At 36.9% G+C, this 13,209-nt stretch overlaps 2 protein-coding genes across 2 annotated transcripts; both read left to right on the top strand.

The window, feature by feature from the left end:
• Positions 1-34: 34 nt before the first annotated feature.
• On the top strand, positions 35-3,240 carry rrs1 (ribosome biogenesis regulator 1 homolog). The gene is made up of 3 exons (XM_061758855.1): positions 35-449; positions 1,165-1,567; positions 2,477-3,240. The coding sequence occupies exons 1-3, from the start codon at positions 42-44 to the stop codon at positions 2,800-2,802; spliced, it is 1,137 nt and encodes a 378-aa protein (XP_061614839.1). The 5' UTR covers positions 35-41; the 3' UTR covers positions 2,803-3,240.
• si:dkey-97a13.12 (uncharacterized) lies at positions 2,964-9,578 on the top strand. Its single transcript, XM_061759040.1, has 6 exons — positions 2,964-2,981; positions 3,739-3,934; positions 4,364-4,395; positions 6,433-6,600; positions 7,726-7,829; positions 9,247-9,578. The coding sequence occupies exons 1-6, from the start codon at positions 2,964-2,966 to the stop codon at positions 9,473-9,475; spliced, it is 747 nt and encodes a 248-aa protein (XP_061615024.1). The 3' UTR covers positions 9,476-9,578.
• Positions 9,579-13,209: the final 3,631 nt, after the last annotated feature.

The following is a 13,209-nucleotide window of genomic DNA, read 5'->3' as shown; positions in this document are numbered from 1 at the left end:
TGTGTTTTGGAAAACTACATACATTCAACCTTGATCCGGAAATGATTCGGCCCGGAAGTTGTAGTGTTTTCATATACACACGTGCGAAGAAGCTGTTACTGACTACTTCCAATATGGCCGAAGCTGTTCCGTGTAACGTCGACGAGCTCCTCGCTCAGGCGGAGCGCGACGAGGCGGAGAAGCGCCGCAGCATCGCCGTGGACAAGGAGCTGGAGCTGGACTTCGACTTGGGCAACCTGCTGGCTTGCGACAAGAACCGCGTGGATCGTCGCGACTTGACCGCGGACTTCCTGCGCTCGCTGGCTCGCGACAACACGCAGCTTCTCATCAACGAGCTGTGGAAGCTACCTACTGAGAGGCTCCAGGAGGCCGTGGTGGTCAAACTACCCGACCCGACTACCTCCTTACCCCGGGAGAAACCGCAGCCCAAGCCCCGACCTCCGACCAAGGTTAGAATAGTTTTCGATTTTTCATTGGTTTTAGGTTGGTTTGACTCTGACGTTTTTTGTTTTTCAAATTCAGTTGTTATACTTTTTTAAGAATGGGGTTGCCATTTTCCTATGTTAGTTTTAGAAGTAGTAGTATAACATTTTAAATGAGCGTATATCCACTAGTCATGCCTGGCCATTAAACACCTCTTTCGTTAACTTTAGCATGAGACAAGACAAATTGCTCCCTTGTCCAAAAATGTGTAAATGGCAGCTGGTAGAACAAAAATAAAAAATAAAGTGTTGAGTCTCGGATGAAATCCATTTTACCAAAATTGTATGATTCAGTACAGTAAAAAAACAAGTGTAGTCTCATGGGTTTTCAATCAGGGATGCACCTACAGGCCCTTTTCGAGACCAAGTACAAATACTTGCATTTGAGTACTCGCTAATTATAGATACTTGATAATACCATTACATTAATCACAACTTTTCTTGGACGTCTCATAAGTTTCACTCAAATGTAACGTTATCTTGTAAGGCTTTTTTTTTATTTATTTTTTTTTAAATAAAAGTTATGTGGTCTCTCTATCTGAACACTAGGGGCACTATGGCGGTGGTTCAAAAAAGGGAGCATAGCCATCATAGAGGCCAGATTCATTAATTTATTTTTCTTTTTTCAATTTTAGTTATCCTTATTTCCCTGTTGTTAACTTCATTAACCTTCTCTCTGAAGTGGGAGCAGTTCGCCAAGCTGAAGGGCATCAACAAGAAGAAGAAGACCAACCTGGTGTGGGATGAGACGGCCAAAGAATGGCGGCGGCGGTGGGGCTACAAGCGGGCCAAGGACGACACCAAGGAGTGGATCATCGAGGTCCCGGAGACCGCCGACCCCAACGAGGACCAGTTCGCCAAGCGGGTCGTCGCCAAAAAGGAGCGGGTGGCCAAGAACGAGCTCAACCGGCTGCGGAACATCGCCCGGGCACAGAAAATCAAGGTCCCCGGCGTGGGCCTGACTCCTGTCGCCAAGCAGTCCAAGGACGAGCTGGTCCAAGCTGCCAGTGTGGCGCGGACCTCCACTGCCTCGGTTGGGAAGTTCCAGGAGGGGTTGCCCAAGGAGAAGCCGACCAAGGGAACCGGTTAGTGTTAGCTCAAGGGTGCATGCCAGCTGTGTTAGCTGCTATGCTAACTGATCAAGCACAAACTTAGCTTTAACATAAAAAAATTAAAAAATTTTGTAACGGGGTTGGATGTTGGGACACAAATTCAGAGCATAAATTAATACCGTTTGAAATATGTTTGTGATAAAACTAAATTGTTTTGACAACGAAGACCTATCCACAAAATCAGACCCAAAAATTTGATTTAGAATGTAGTTTATCTGCTATATTTGTATGTTTGGGACAATTTGGTGTTTTAAATATTTTGGAATCACTTTTATGACAGCTTGTTACATTTTGTCTCAGGACAATTATAATTTACACAATTTTAAGTTTGTGTATTTTGTGCATGGATTATTGAAAATTTCAGCAAAATGTCCTCCGCTTTTGGAATGACTCATATTTGAGCATAATCTTGACTAAAACAGCCAGATTTTATGCAAGACACACACACACATTTTAAGTAAAATGTGTAACTGTCATACCAGAGTAAAAAGCAGTTAACCACTGTATGTGCCTTCTGGTGTATGCACCTTGGCCACCAGGGGGCAATATAATAAAGATATACCTGGAGACAGTCACAATTACTCAGTAGGCCACAGTAATATGAGCCATTCTTTGCAGAAGATAAAGAATATATGCCCCTGTGTATTGTTATGTCTGTCTACATGTATTGCTATACTTTGTGTTCAAATATTTGTTACTTGGAGATATAACACCGCAACAATCGCTGCTTGTTTTGTTAGCCTGTCTAAGGTCTTTTGCATTGTGTGTTAGCATTAAGATGGCCGAGTTTGCTAAGGTGAAGTTATGTCATTGGAAAGTTATCAATTTGGAATATTCCCATGGAAATTTACCGGAAATTTTCCACCCCCTTTTTAACTTTAGGCATGAAGCGCAAGTTCCAGCCGGTCGTGGGCGACTTCTCCACGGAGAAGAACAAGCAGCTGGAGCTCCTCAAGGCCATGGAGAGCAAGAGGCCCAAGCTGAACGTCACCAAAGCGGTCAACAAGCAGATGAGGGAGGAGGACCGAGAGGAAGCCGCAGCCAGGAACAACAAGAGGAGCAAGCAGGCCGGCAGGAAGGGACGCAGGGATAATGCGGCGGCCGGCAAGGGGAAAGGCAAGAGGGGTGCTCGGGGGAAACCTGCGGGAGGGAAACCTCAACGAGGAAGAGCTTCGGCCGGGAAGAAGTCCAAACCTGGGAAGCGATGACTGAAAAGAACTGCACGGACTCATAAATTATCACCAAAAAAATCCTTGAATGTTTCATACATCCGTCTTTTTAGTTAAGAGTGCAAATAAACTTTTTCTAATCATCCTCAAATCATTTCAAGTGGAATTTTTGCAACCCTACTTCAATAAATTTACAGTAAATGGAGAGATTCTTCATGGTAAGCTAAGGAATTTTGGAGTATTTAAATTGGACAAATGTTCAGTTTATTCCTGTTATCATATTCAAGGAAAGGTTTAACCTAGAATTTGTGTAACCCAAATGAACTAAATGCATACAAATGTTACCTGAAAAGTATGTTTATTCTTATTTTGGAAATGTCCACTTTATTCTTAATTCTCGCCATTTGTTATGGAACATTTCAAATTAGATTATGTATTTTTGAAACCCTGTATAAACTTTGAGAAACTTTTGGGGAAGTTTGGCTGATGATTTGTTTTAATTTCCTGTTAATTCCAGTACTATATGTATTCTATATGTTTATGCTTGAGTTTAACCCTTTAAGTAATTTATATAACTATCTATTGTTGAATTACAGTATTTCTAGAAGGTGCAGCGAGCTGCTCTTAGAATTGCTCCTCAATCAGATCGCTTTTCTAAGCTGCTTAACAGAGACTTTCCCTTACATAAACCTTTTGGCTTTAGCTTAGCTTAGTTTGTCACTGAATTTGGGACAAGGACCTGAATTTAACACCAATTAGGTGTGGAAAATATACAAAATGCTCACTTCCCGTTTTGATTGGCAATTTGAATATAAAAAAAGGTGATTAATCAATTGTTTTCCCAAATAAGTTGTAATTATTCTTAAATTTTGCGTAGTTTTATTTTAGTTTTACCATACATTGGTTAACTACCTTTTACCCCTATATGACAGTAAAAAAGTTGTTACTGAAAACACGTGTTTTTCCGTGCCGCAGCATGAACTCATTGCCAGCGGCCGTTGCTCAGTGAGTGGCTGCAGCGGATTAGCGGGGCGGGTGTTTAATTTGCGCTGCGCGACACTGCCCGTGCGGCGCCAGTCTGACGCCAGCCGCCTCAGGGAGATGCAGCGCATCTACATGCACAGCCACCACGAGCACTTGGAGGTGTTCACCACCGTGCTCACGCCGCAAGGTCAGTGATGATCGGGACCGTGTTGCCCCGTGTGCCTTAGGTTGACCACCACTCCTCCAGTTAGGATGGAAGGGGAGATTGTTGGTGAATAGAGGGCAAATGTATGTGCTTATACTGGGGGGGGCAAAAAGTGGGTGTACACTTGTTAAAATTTACTTTAAAGGAGGGAGAAAAGATGGTATAAAAGGATAAAATGGAGGGAAACAAGGATGTATGGAAGGATAGAAGGAAGGAAACAAGAAGGGTACTAAAGGATGGAACAAATGATTGTATTAAAGGAAGGATGAAGGGAGCTCAGGGATGGAAGGAAACAAGAATGTATGAAAGGATAGGATGTTACCCCACTCCTGTCTTGAGACCTTACTCTTTGTTGTTTTTTTTGTTTTTTTTTTAAATTGTGCAATTGTAATGTCCCCCTCCACCCAACAGGCCGACATCCATGCCGAGGAAACGACGACAAGGCGAGTTGCTTTTGTTTTTAGTTTTCATCCTTTTACGAGCAACCCTACTTACAAGTTTTGGAAATATAACGATGCTGGTAGCAAACTTGTGTAGTATTTAAAACAACCTTGTGACTTTGCCATAGGACAGTAAGCTATCTTAATGCTAACAGTGCAACACGCTGTAGACGGGCTAATGAAACTAGCATCTGTATGATGCTAGCTAAAACCCTTTGAGCAACAGATATTTGACCACAAACAGTGCAGCATCACGTAGAAAGACAATACTGTATAACAATAGTCTTGGGTGTATATTCTTTATCCTCTGCCAAAAACTAATACTATTGCAGCTTTGCCCCCCTCAAAATGTTTTTTTTTTTTTTTTAAACAACTGACGTATTTTATTCTCATTTATGAGCGCTGGATTTATTTGTTGGTACTGAGTGTATGGTATAATCTCTATACAGAATTTGAGACAACAAAATCAGCCTTTGCTAAACGGTTAGCATTCACGATTAGCATTAGCGCGCTCGCGATTTTCATTTTAAGTTAAAAAAAAAACGCTAACTACCAGTCAGGTCACTCATACATCATGTTATGAGTATATTACACATCAAATAGTGTCTTAAAATCACTTACAGACGTTCCTCTGTCGTTTTTTGGCAATGTTTATTAGTGGCCCATCACTTCAGCCGTTTGCAATAAATGTCCGTGTTAAACATTGGTTCCGGTGGCGCAAATATTGGTTCCGGATCTTTTTTATTTTATTAATTTTTTTGTTTTTGTTTTGTTTTTGTTCCCGGCGGAGCATCCAGTAGGAAATCCTGCGTCGTCCTATTTTTTAAGTTGACTTAACCGAGTTCTTCGATTTTTTTTTTATTTTTTTTTTTCCAGCCCTCGTCTTCAACTGTTTTATCATCAAATCTACGTGTCTGTATTGTATGTATTATAATGCCCCCGGTGGCCAAGGCGACCGCAAGTATGAAATCATCAGTTGAATTCTTTCCATTCTATTTATGTCAATTACTCTGTGTTTTTATAACCTACAATACTGTAGAGTGATATTTTTTCTTTTACAAAACTACAAATAAATTGTCTGTGTTTTGGGGGAGGGTTGAGATACGAGCGTAACGAGCCGATTGCACGCAGGCGGGATATTTTGAGGCGGCTAAGAGGCCCCACATTTAAACTTTCTATTTCACCAGTAGCAGGCCTTAATCCCATTGACATGTAATCCCATTCATTCACCGCTTCTGACCCGCACACAAGCTCTCATCAGTCTCAAGACACTTTGTGATCATGTCGTCATCATCATTATTATGAATAATGCAGCGTTATAATTGCAAAAAATATATATAAATAAAATAATTCTACTACTGCTCACTAGATGGGGCTAGTGGTGCACAGATACAGTCTACATGGGCCACAAGGGGCTAAACAAAACAAAAATATGATAAAGAAATAAGGGTAAAATAATATATTTTATGAATTAATTGCTAATTTTATTCAAATAAATGAAAATTAACCCATTTTATATTTCTTGTTATTTCAATGTTAATATTCAAATATGAATTAATTGTATTTTTTTATTAAATTATTTGCTCACTAACTTAATTTTACTTAAAATATTGTAATTTTATACAAAGAAATATTAATCACATTTAAAATATTCAATTAAAATAAAAAAAACTTGAATTACAGTTTAGTAAAAACAATTATATATATATATATATATATATATATATATATATATATATATATATATATATATATATATATCGTTTTGTGTAAAAAAACTAATGAAGAAAAATTAATAAATAAATATTTTATGGGCCAGTAGATTCTAGATTCCAAATTCATTTAAAATTTTCCATTGAATTTAAAAATCTGATTAGTTTAATATACAATGACAGAATCAATAATACAGCAGAATAAAAGAAAACAAATCGTACACTTTGGGACGTAGAGTATCCACTGCACAGCACCATCTCCAGGTTGAGTTGCATGCAGTTTTTTTATTTCAAAATCTCGTTTCCTAATTCTCCTTGTGTCCACTAGATGGTGGTGGTGCACAGCTACAGCCCCCACTGGCCCGACGAGCTGGAGCTGTCTGCCGGTGACGTCATCGTGGTTCTGTCCCAGGACTGTTCGGGTCGCTGGTTCGGACGCCTGCAGGACGGCCAGCAGGGATACTTCCCCGGCTCCTGCGTCCTGGAGCTCGGCCAGGTTGCTTTTTGGCTCCCGATCATCACAACATTGCTCTACACATACAGTATTGGCTATTTCGATTTTTTTTTTTTTTTTTTTTTTAATACTGTGTAATTTTATATTGGTCGTGTTTGGAAATATCTTCATAATACCACCACGTTGATTCCTTTTGATTTGATTCAAAATGTTTAATTAAAATTAAATAAAAGTAAATCAACTGAAATATTTTTTCAGTGCCGTTAAAATAAAATAAAATCATGATAACGTTTTGTTTTTTTAATAGAGTTCAAATAAAAATTACAACTAAAACAATCATATTTTCTATTATCTGTTTTCCATTGTTATAGTTAATCAAGAAATTATATACTAAACTTCTTGCGGAATTTAAATACAAATTTTCCATTTGAAAATTTGATTCATATAAAATTATTCTTCAAAAAAAATTTGTTATTAAATATGATTTTATTTTTATTGTTAAAATGAATTTTAGTGTAGAATTAAAATCAAATTAAATAACTATTATATGATCCAGTTTTTCAATGCCATTTATTAAATTCAATTCAAGTAAAAAATGAAATAAGTATTTTTATTATTCAATTACTTCTGCATCAAATTGTGTTGAAAAAAACGTAATTAAAATAACGTATCATGATTACAATGATCATTTAATTCATGAGTAATTGAAATATTTGTTAGCCACAGTGACTTGCACAGTCTAAACATCTTCAAATATAAAACTCAGAACTGTGAGTCAGATGTGCTAACCAGTTTTTCCACCGTGCCACTCTACATTTCCAAATGATTACATTTAAATGTACTGTACCTGAAAGTTGAATATAGTACTTAACAAATATACTGCAGTGGATTTGTATTTATTTATTTATTTATTAAAGTAACAGTGATGTGCAGTGTCAACATTTATTTCAGTGATTCTTTCCAATACCACTAGAGGGAGCATGTGTACCACTAGCGGTACTCGTACTCTCCCACACTTTGACAATCAGTACGCTTTAGCAGAATGTAATAAGTGGTATTTGATTGATTTGTTGTATTCTTGTTCCTGTCGTACTTTGTGCTTTTTACGGTGACCCTGGGTGCCCAGAAAGGTAAAATAACACTTTTGTAATTTTTCCTGTTTTGAAGGAAAACCTTGCGCCTAAAGCTCGTATGAGGAGGAGAAGTTCGTCCCAAAGAGCCGCGTCGTCCTCGGGCGGTGACGGAGGATGCGTACGGCGCAACAGTGCGAGGTAGTACACACTCCACCCGTATCCCATCATGCATCTCATCCGACAGCTGTTGCCCTCCGCCCCCAACACACACACACACACTCACACTCATATTCCCCCACACATCCTCAGCCTCCAAAACAGGTGGCCCCACTCGCCCTTCATTAGTTGACAAAGCACACTGATTACACTCACACACACGCACGCACTCTAATCAAGCCCATCTCGCCGCATTGCATCTCATTAAGCGGAAAGTGCATGTAAAAATTGTACTCTGCAGTATTGTACTGTATAAAACAAATGCATACAGTAATAACATAATAAAATACAATGTCAAAACTTAATTAAAGCACTTTCATGCTTTGATTCATCGTTTGTCTGGTGTGTGCATGTTGGCCACCAGGAGACAGTGTTATATGTGTAAACACAAAGAAGACGGTTACGCGTGCTTAGTAGGGTGCAGTAATATTAAATGTTCTTCGCATAAACGCATGTGACTATTGTAATGCTGTCTGTCTACATATGTTGTTACACGGTTTGTGTTCAAATATCCGTTTCTTAAAAGGGTTACAACGCCATTCATGGAACAGTCCATTTTTCTCTCATAATATTACCACTTCTTTTTTGGGATAATAATATGACCTTATTCACAAATAATATAGAATTTCAAAATGATAATATTAGAAATTGTTCCTGTAAAATGACTCATTTTTCACCTGGGAGAAAAATCCAACTTTATTGTCGTAAATTCTGATTGTTTTTGTGAATAAAATGAGACATTGTTCTCACAAAACTATTTCTTGAAAAAAATATGAATTTATTCTTGTAAACTTAAGCATTTCTCATATTTTTCCTTGAAAAAAATAATGTAACATTAAGATTATTATTTTTTGTAATATTATGAGCTTTGCCCTAAAAACATACTACAGGACTTTTATTTAATTAAGATTTGTCTCTTGTAAAATTAACTTTAAAAAAAACGACTATCCTCATAAAAGAATGATTTTTTTTCTCTTATTTGTCCTTGTAATACCATATTATTACAAGGCAAAATATTTGAAAAAAATACTACTTTACTATCATAAATTAATATTTTTCCTCATAATATTATAATTTATTTCTTTTATATTTATAAATTATAAAATACAACTTTTTTATTATTATTATTATTATTGGATTTTTGTGAATAAATACAACTTTATTCTTGTGAAACTCTCGTAATATGCCAAATTCTTAAATGTTTTAAAATAAATTATCAGAGGGCCATAATCATGTTTTTTAATTTCATTTTATCTTTGAACACATTGAAATTAATGCAGGGTGTTTATACTTGAAATTCACTAACACACACAGAGCACAGAGTTGTATGCGTGTGCGTGCATTTCGGTCAAGAGGAATAAACAAGCTGTGTTTGTGTTATTTCCTTTTTGTCCCCCAGTGGTCACGTTCTGCAGGCTCTCCGGAGGAGGAGCCCCTCAGGAGGAGAAGGCCAGGACCCCAGCCCGGCCCCTCCGCGGAGACCCCCCCCGGCCCCCCAGGAACCCGGCAGCCCCCACGGCACCCCTCAGATGCAACGCTCCCCGGGCCTGCTGCACAGGATCCTGTCCAGGTGCCGCAGGAGGAGCGAATGTCAGGGAGCCACCAACGGGGCCTTTGAGGGGGACTAAAGGGAGCCCCCTTGAATAGAGCTCCACACGCCCATATTTGGAGTTCCCCATTGATGTGTTGATATGCTTGTTTTTTTTTCATTGAAGAAGCAGCAAATCTTTACTTTGTCTTGTGTTTTTGCCCTCAAAGCCCCAACCCAATACTTGGTCATGTAAGACGGGGACCTCCAGGGAGTAAAAGGGTTGCGAAACCAAAAGTAGGGCCTACTCAGAAGAAAAAAAATTCCCAGAATCTTAGGTGGAAATGCAAGGGGTATTTTTGATTCTAGGGACTAAAATGTTTCTGGAACTGCAAGTATGTAGAACCAAATCCGTATGTGGAAATATAGCAACAGACACAAAAGGTTCCTGGAAACTCCAAGGAGTGAAAAGGTTGTAGAACTAAAAGTACTCAGAACCAAATCTTATGGGAACCTTAGGTGAAAACGCAATGGCTACTTTTGATTCTGGAGACTAGACTAAAAGGTCCCTGGAACTGAAAGTACACCAAACCAGAAGTATCCAAAACCACAAGTTCCAGGAACTTTAGGTGAAAATGCGACTACAGATGAAAAAGGTCCCCAGAACTGAAAGTACCACAAACTAAAAGGATCCAGAAGTATCTAAAACCACAAGTTTGAGGAACTTTAGGTGAAAATGCAACTACAAAAGCAAAAGGTCCCTGTGACTGTAAGTACCCAGAACCAAAAATACCCCAAACCAAAAGCCCTCTTACTGGCTTGGAGTGCATACTACAAATACTTCCTGGGATGTTTCAAGACAAACATTGCTATGTTTACTTGGTTGTCACCATGTAAACGTTTCCTGAACCAAATCTGATCGAGTTTACTGTTGAAACACAGGAAGACTCGCGGAAGAATTGATTGATGCCGTTTAAAAAAAATTTAAAATACAACTGGTCCCCGAGGGAGTGGAGGAGGTCACATGACGCCGACACACACCGGTGCAACCAGTGACCTATATTGACTTGGGAGCACACACGCGCAAGCACACACATGCGTGCATGCATACAAATCATCACATGGACTATCCCGCCAAAAAAGTGTGTTGCGATGGAGGGAGGGCCGATTGGTGGCGAGTGGGGGGCCGGGTGGGCGAGTGGGATGCCTGCCAGATGACTGCTCTGTCAGCCTGATAATGGCCTGCCATCTGCTGTCTAGTGCACACAATGGCAAAGTGTGTGTGTGTGTGTGTGTGTGTGTGTGCGTGCGTGCGCACTGATAGGCAGGTGGGTGTGTTGAAGCACATACACTAAAATGAGCACTTTTCTAACACAAACACTAAAATGCTTCGAAAGACTTCAGTGCAATATTGTTGAAATGTAAGTAAATAAAATATGTTTTTATGTGTTTCACAAGACAGGTGCAAAACATAAAGAAGTAAAAATTTACACGCAAATCATTGCAGCCAGGACAGCAGACTACAATATTAAAAGTACAGTAAAAAATAGGAAGTAGCTACAAATTGTTGTAAATATTAATTTCAAATTTAATATAGAATATGATTGTTATTTCATGTTTTAATAAAATACAGGATAAATAAATTGAAAATTGTGGTTGAATTACTGAATGTTTTATATTTGACGTTATTTTTCATTTATGATTTTAATTTATTTTAAATTACATTTAAAAAAAAATATTTCTATTCATTATTTGAAAATAAAATTATTATGTAACAGGTAGAATAATGTCTGTTAGGAAATTATATTTGTTTAATATTATTTAAAATTTATTAGAGATATTTGAAATTATTTTACATTTGATATCAGAAGGAAAAAGTTACTAATGATATTGACATTATTATTACATGTAAAGTATATTTGTATTATTATTTCATTGCATTATACTCTAATAATTGTAATGTAGAAGATTATTGTCTATTAGAAAATGATGCTTGAAATGATTTTAAATTTACTACAGCAGGAAAGAAATATAATTTTGTCTATTATTCAATTTTGTGTGTTTTTAAGGAAATTATATTTGTTTGAAATTATTTTGCACTTATTCGAAAAGAAAAAAAATACACCCCAAAATATTGCCTAATATTAGTATTATTACTTTTTAAATATAAGTATTTTTTGTTTGTTTTATTGTATTCTAATAACAGTAATTTAAATTAAAAGAAAGAAAATTAACTAATTACATGTATAATCATTACAAATATTAGCTACAGTAAAAATACAGTAAAATATTTAAAAAAAAAATAATAATTTAAGTTGTCCACTGACTAATGCGGCTGTGGGGGCAATATACTAATTTGGGTAATGAGGTTAAATGAGCGAAATAAATTAGTTTGTGTGACATCGGTACAATAAATAAGGGTAAAGCTTTGGACGTCGGACTCGTAAAACGGGGGAAGAGCTGGCAGCAGAAGGCGACAAGCAATTAAGCGCAAAAGAGTTCCGCCGCATCTTTGCGAAGGTCCCTCCCAGACAAAAGACCCTCTTGTACACGCACACGGGCACATTGATGAAGAGGACATGGCGTACAAATATGTGTGTGTGTGTGTGCGCCATAAGGCCAGTGGTCCCATTCCCCCTCCATTTGGTGGCCAATTGAGTGAATGTGTACAGGACAAAAGGGGCCCACGGGGGGCATTAAGTCACGGCTGAGCTGGCCGGCACCTGACCTCCGCCCGTGGTCGGGGGGCCTCTTGTTCGGGCTGAGGGGGCACGTGTCCCTGCCCGGACCCCCCGCACCGACTCACCTGTCACAACCACCTGAGGTCATGTGACAAACCGAGCGAGTAGCAGATTGGGGCATTTTATTTTATTTTTTTCAAACAGTTGGAATCAACTCAAATGAGTGAGCTGAAAGGTAGTTAAAAACTGATTTTTTAAAAATCTTTAAAAACATATAATGAAAATTTGGTAAAACATTTTTTTAATTTAAATTAAATGCTTATTTTTTAAATTTATGAACATTTTTATTGCAGTACAAAATGTTTTTGTTATTATATATATATCTATATATATATATAATGAACAGTTTGATTAAACAGATTTTTTCATTTTAAATTAAAATCATTATTTGCAGTTTTTATTCTCATTTTAAGTGTTTTCTATTAATATTAAAATATATTTTTAGGTTTTATGAACAATCTGATAAATGTGTTTTTGAATAATTATTTCAATGTTTTATTCTTTTCAATCTAATGTAGTAATTTCTTCCATATTTAAAATGTTCTGAATATTTTTACCAACAACTTGATGAAAACATATTCATGTTTTAATTAAATCATTATTAGTTTGTATCCTTATTATAAAATGTTTTATCAAAACATTTTATATTTTTGTCTTATTTGTAATTAAATGTGTTTTTTTCTTCTAAATGTTTTAGATACTTTATAAACAATATAATAAAAAAATATTTAAAATGTAATTCATTATTTCTTATGTAAATTTAATCAGCATCTTTTTAATTTGGCCTTTTAAAATATATTATTAAAAAATCATTAATTTAAAAGGCATTACTGATCTATTTATAACAATTCAATTACTATTTAGTAATCAGTTTTAATTTACATTTAAGTGGAGTTTAATATCTTTTATTACTTAAAATATACATTTACATTTTCTTTTTGTGAACAATTTGATTTTAAAAAAATGGTACCCAAAACACACTTTATCTTTGAAACTTCAGTTTAAATTTGCATGATGCCTTTGACCCCTCCACACACACTTTTTTTTTAGGTGGCTGATATAGATGCATTTATACAAACAATAAAACCCAAAC

This window comes from Phyllopteryx taeniolatus, chromosome 20 (assembly GCF_024500385.1).
Source record: "Phyllopteryx taeniolatus isolate TA_2022b chromosome 20, UOR_Ptae_1.2, whole genome shotgun sequence".
NCBI lineage: Eukaryota > Metazoa > Chordata > Actinopteri > Syngnathiformes > Syngnathidae > Phyllopteryx > Phyllopteryx taeniolatus.
Note: the sequence above shows the minus strand (reverse complement) of the source record. Positions and strands in the feature narration are given on the sequence as shown.

Excerpts from the sequence above, each read along its gene's own strand:
- rrs1 (XM_061758855.1), top strand. The coding sequence starts at position 42 with ATGATTCGGCCCGGAAGTTGTAGTGTTTTCATATACACACGTGCGAAG. Across the intron at positions 450-1,164 it reads AGCCCCGACCTCCGACCAAG|TGGGAGCAGTTCGCCAAGCT; the intron begins GTTAGAATAGTT and ends TTCTCTCTGAAG. Across the intron at positions 1,568-2,476 it reads GAAGCCGACCAAGGGAACCG|GCATGAAGCGCAAGTTCCAG; the intron begins GTTAGTGTTAGC and ends TTTTAACTTTAG.
- si:dkey-97a13.12 (XM_061759040.1), top strand. Across the intron at positions 3,935-4,363 it reads CACCGTGCTCACGCCGCAAG|GCCGACATCCATGCCGAGGA; the intron begins GTCAGTGATGAT and ends TCCACCCAACAG. Across the intron at positions 6,601-7,725 it reads GCGTCCTGGAGCTCGGCCAG|GAAAACCTTGCGCCTAAAGC; the intron begins GTTGCTTTTTGG and ends CCTGTTTTGAAG.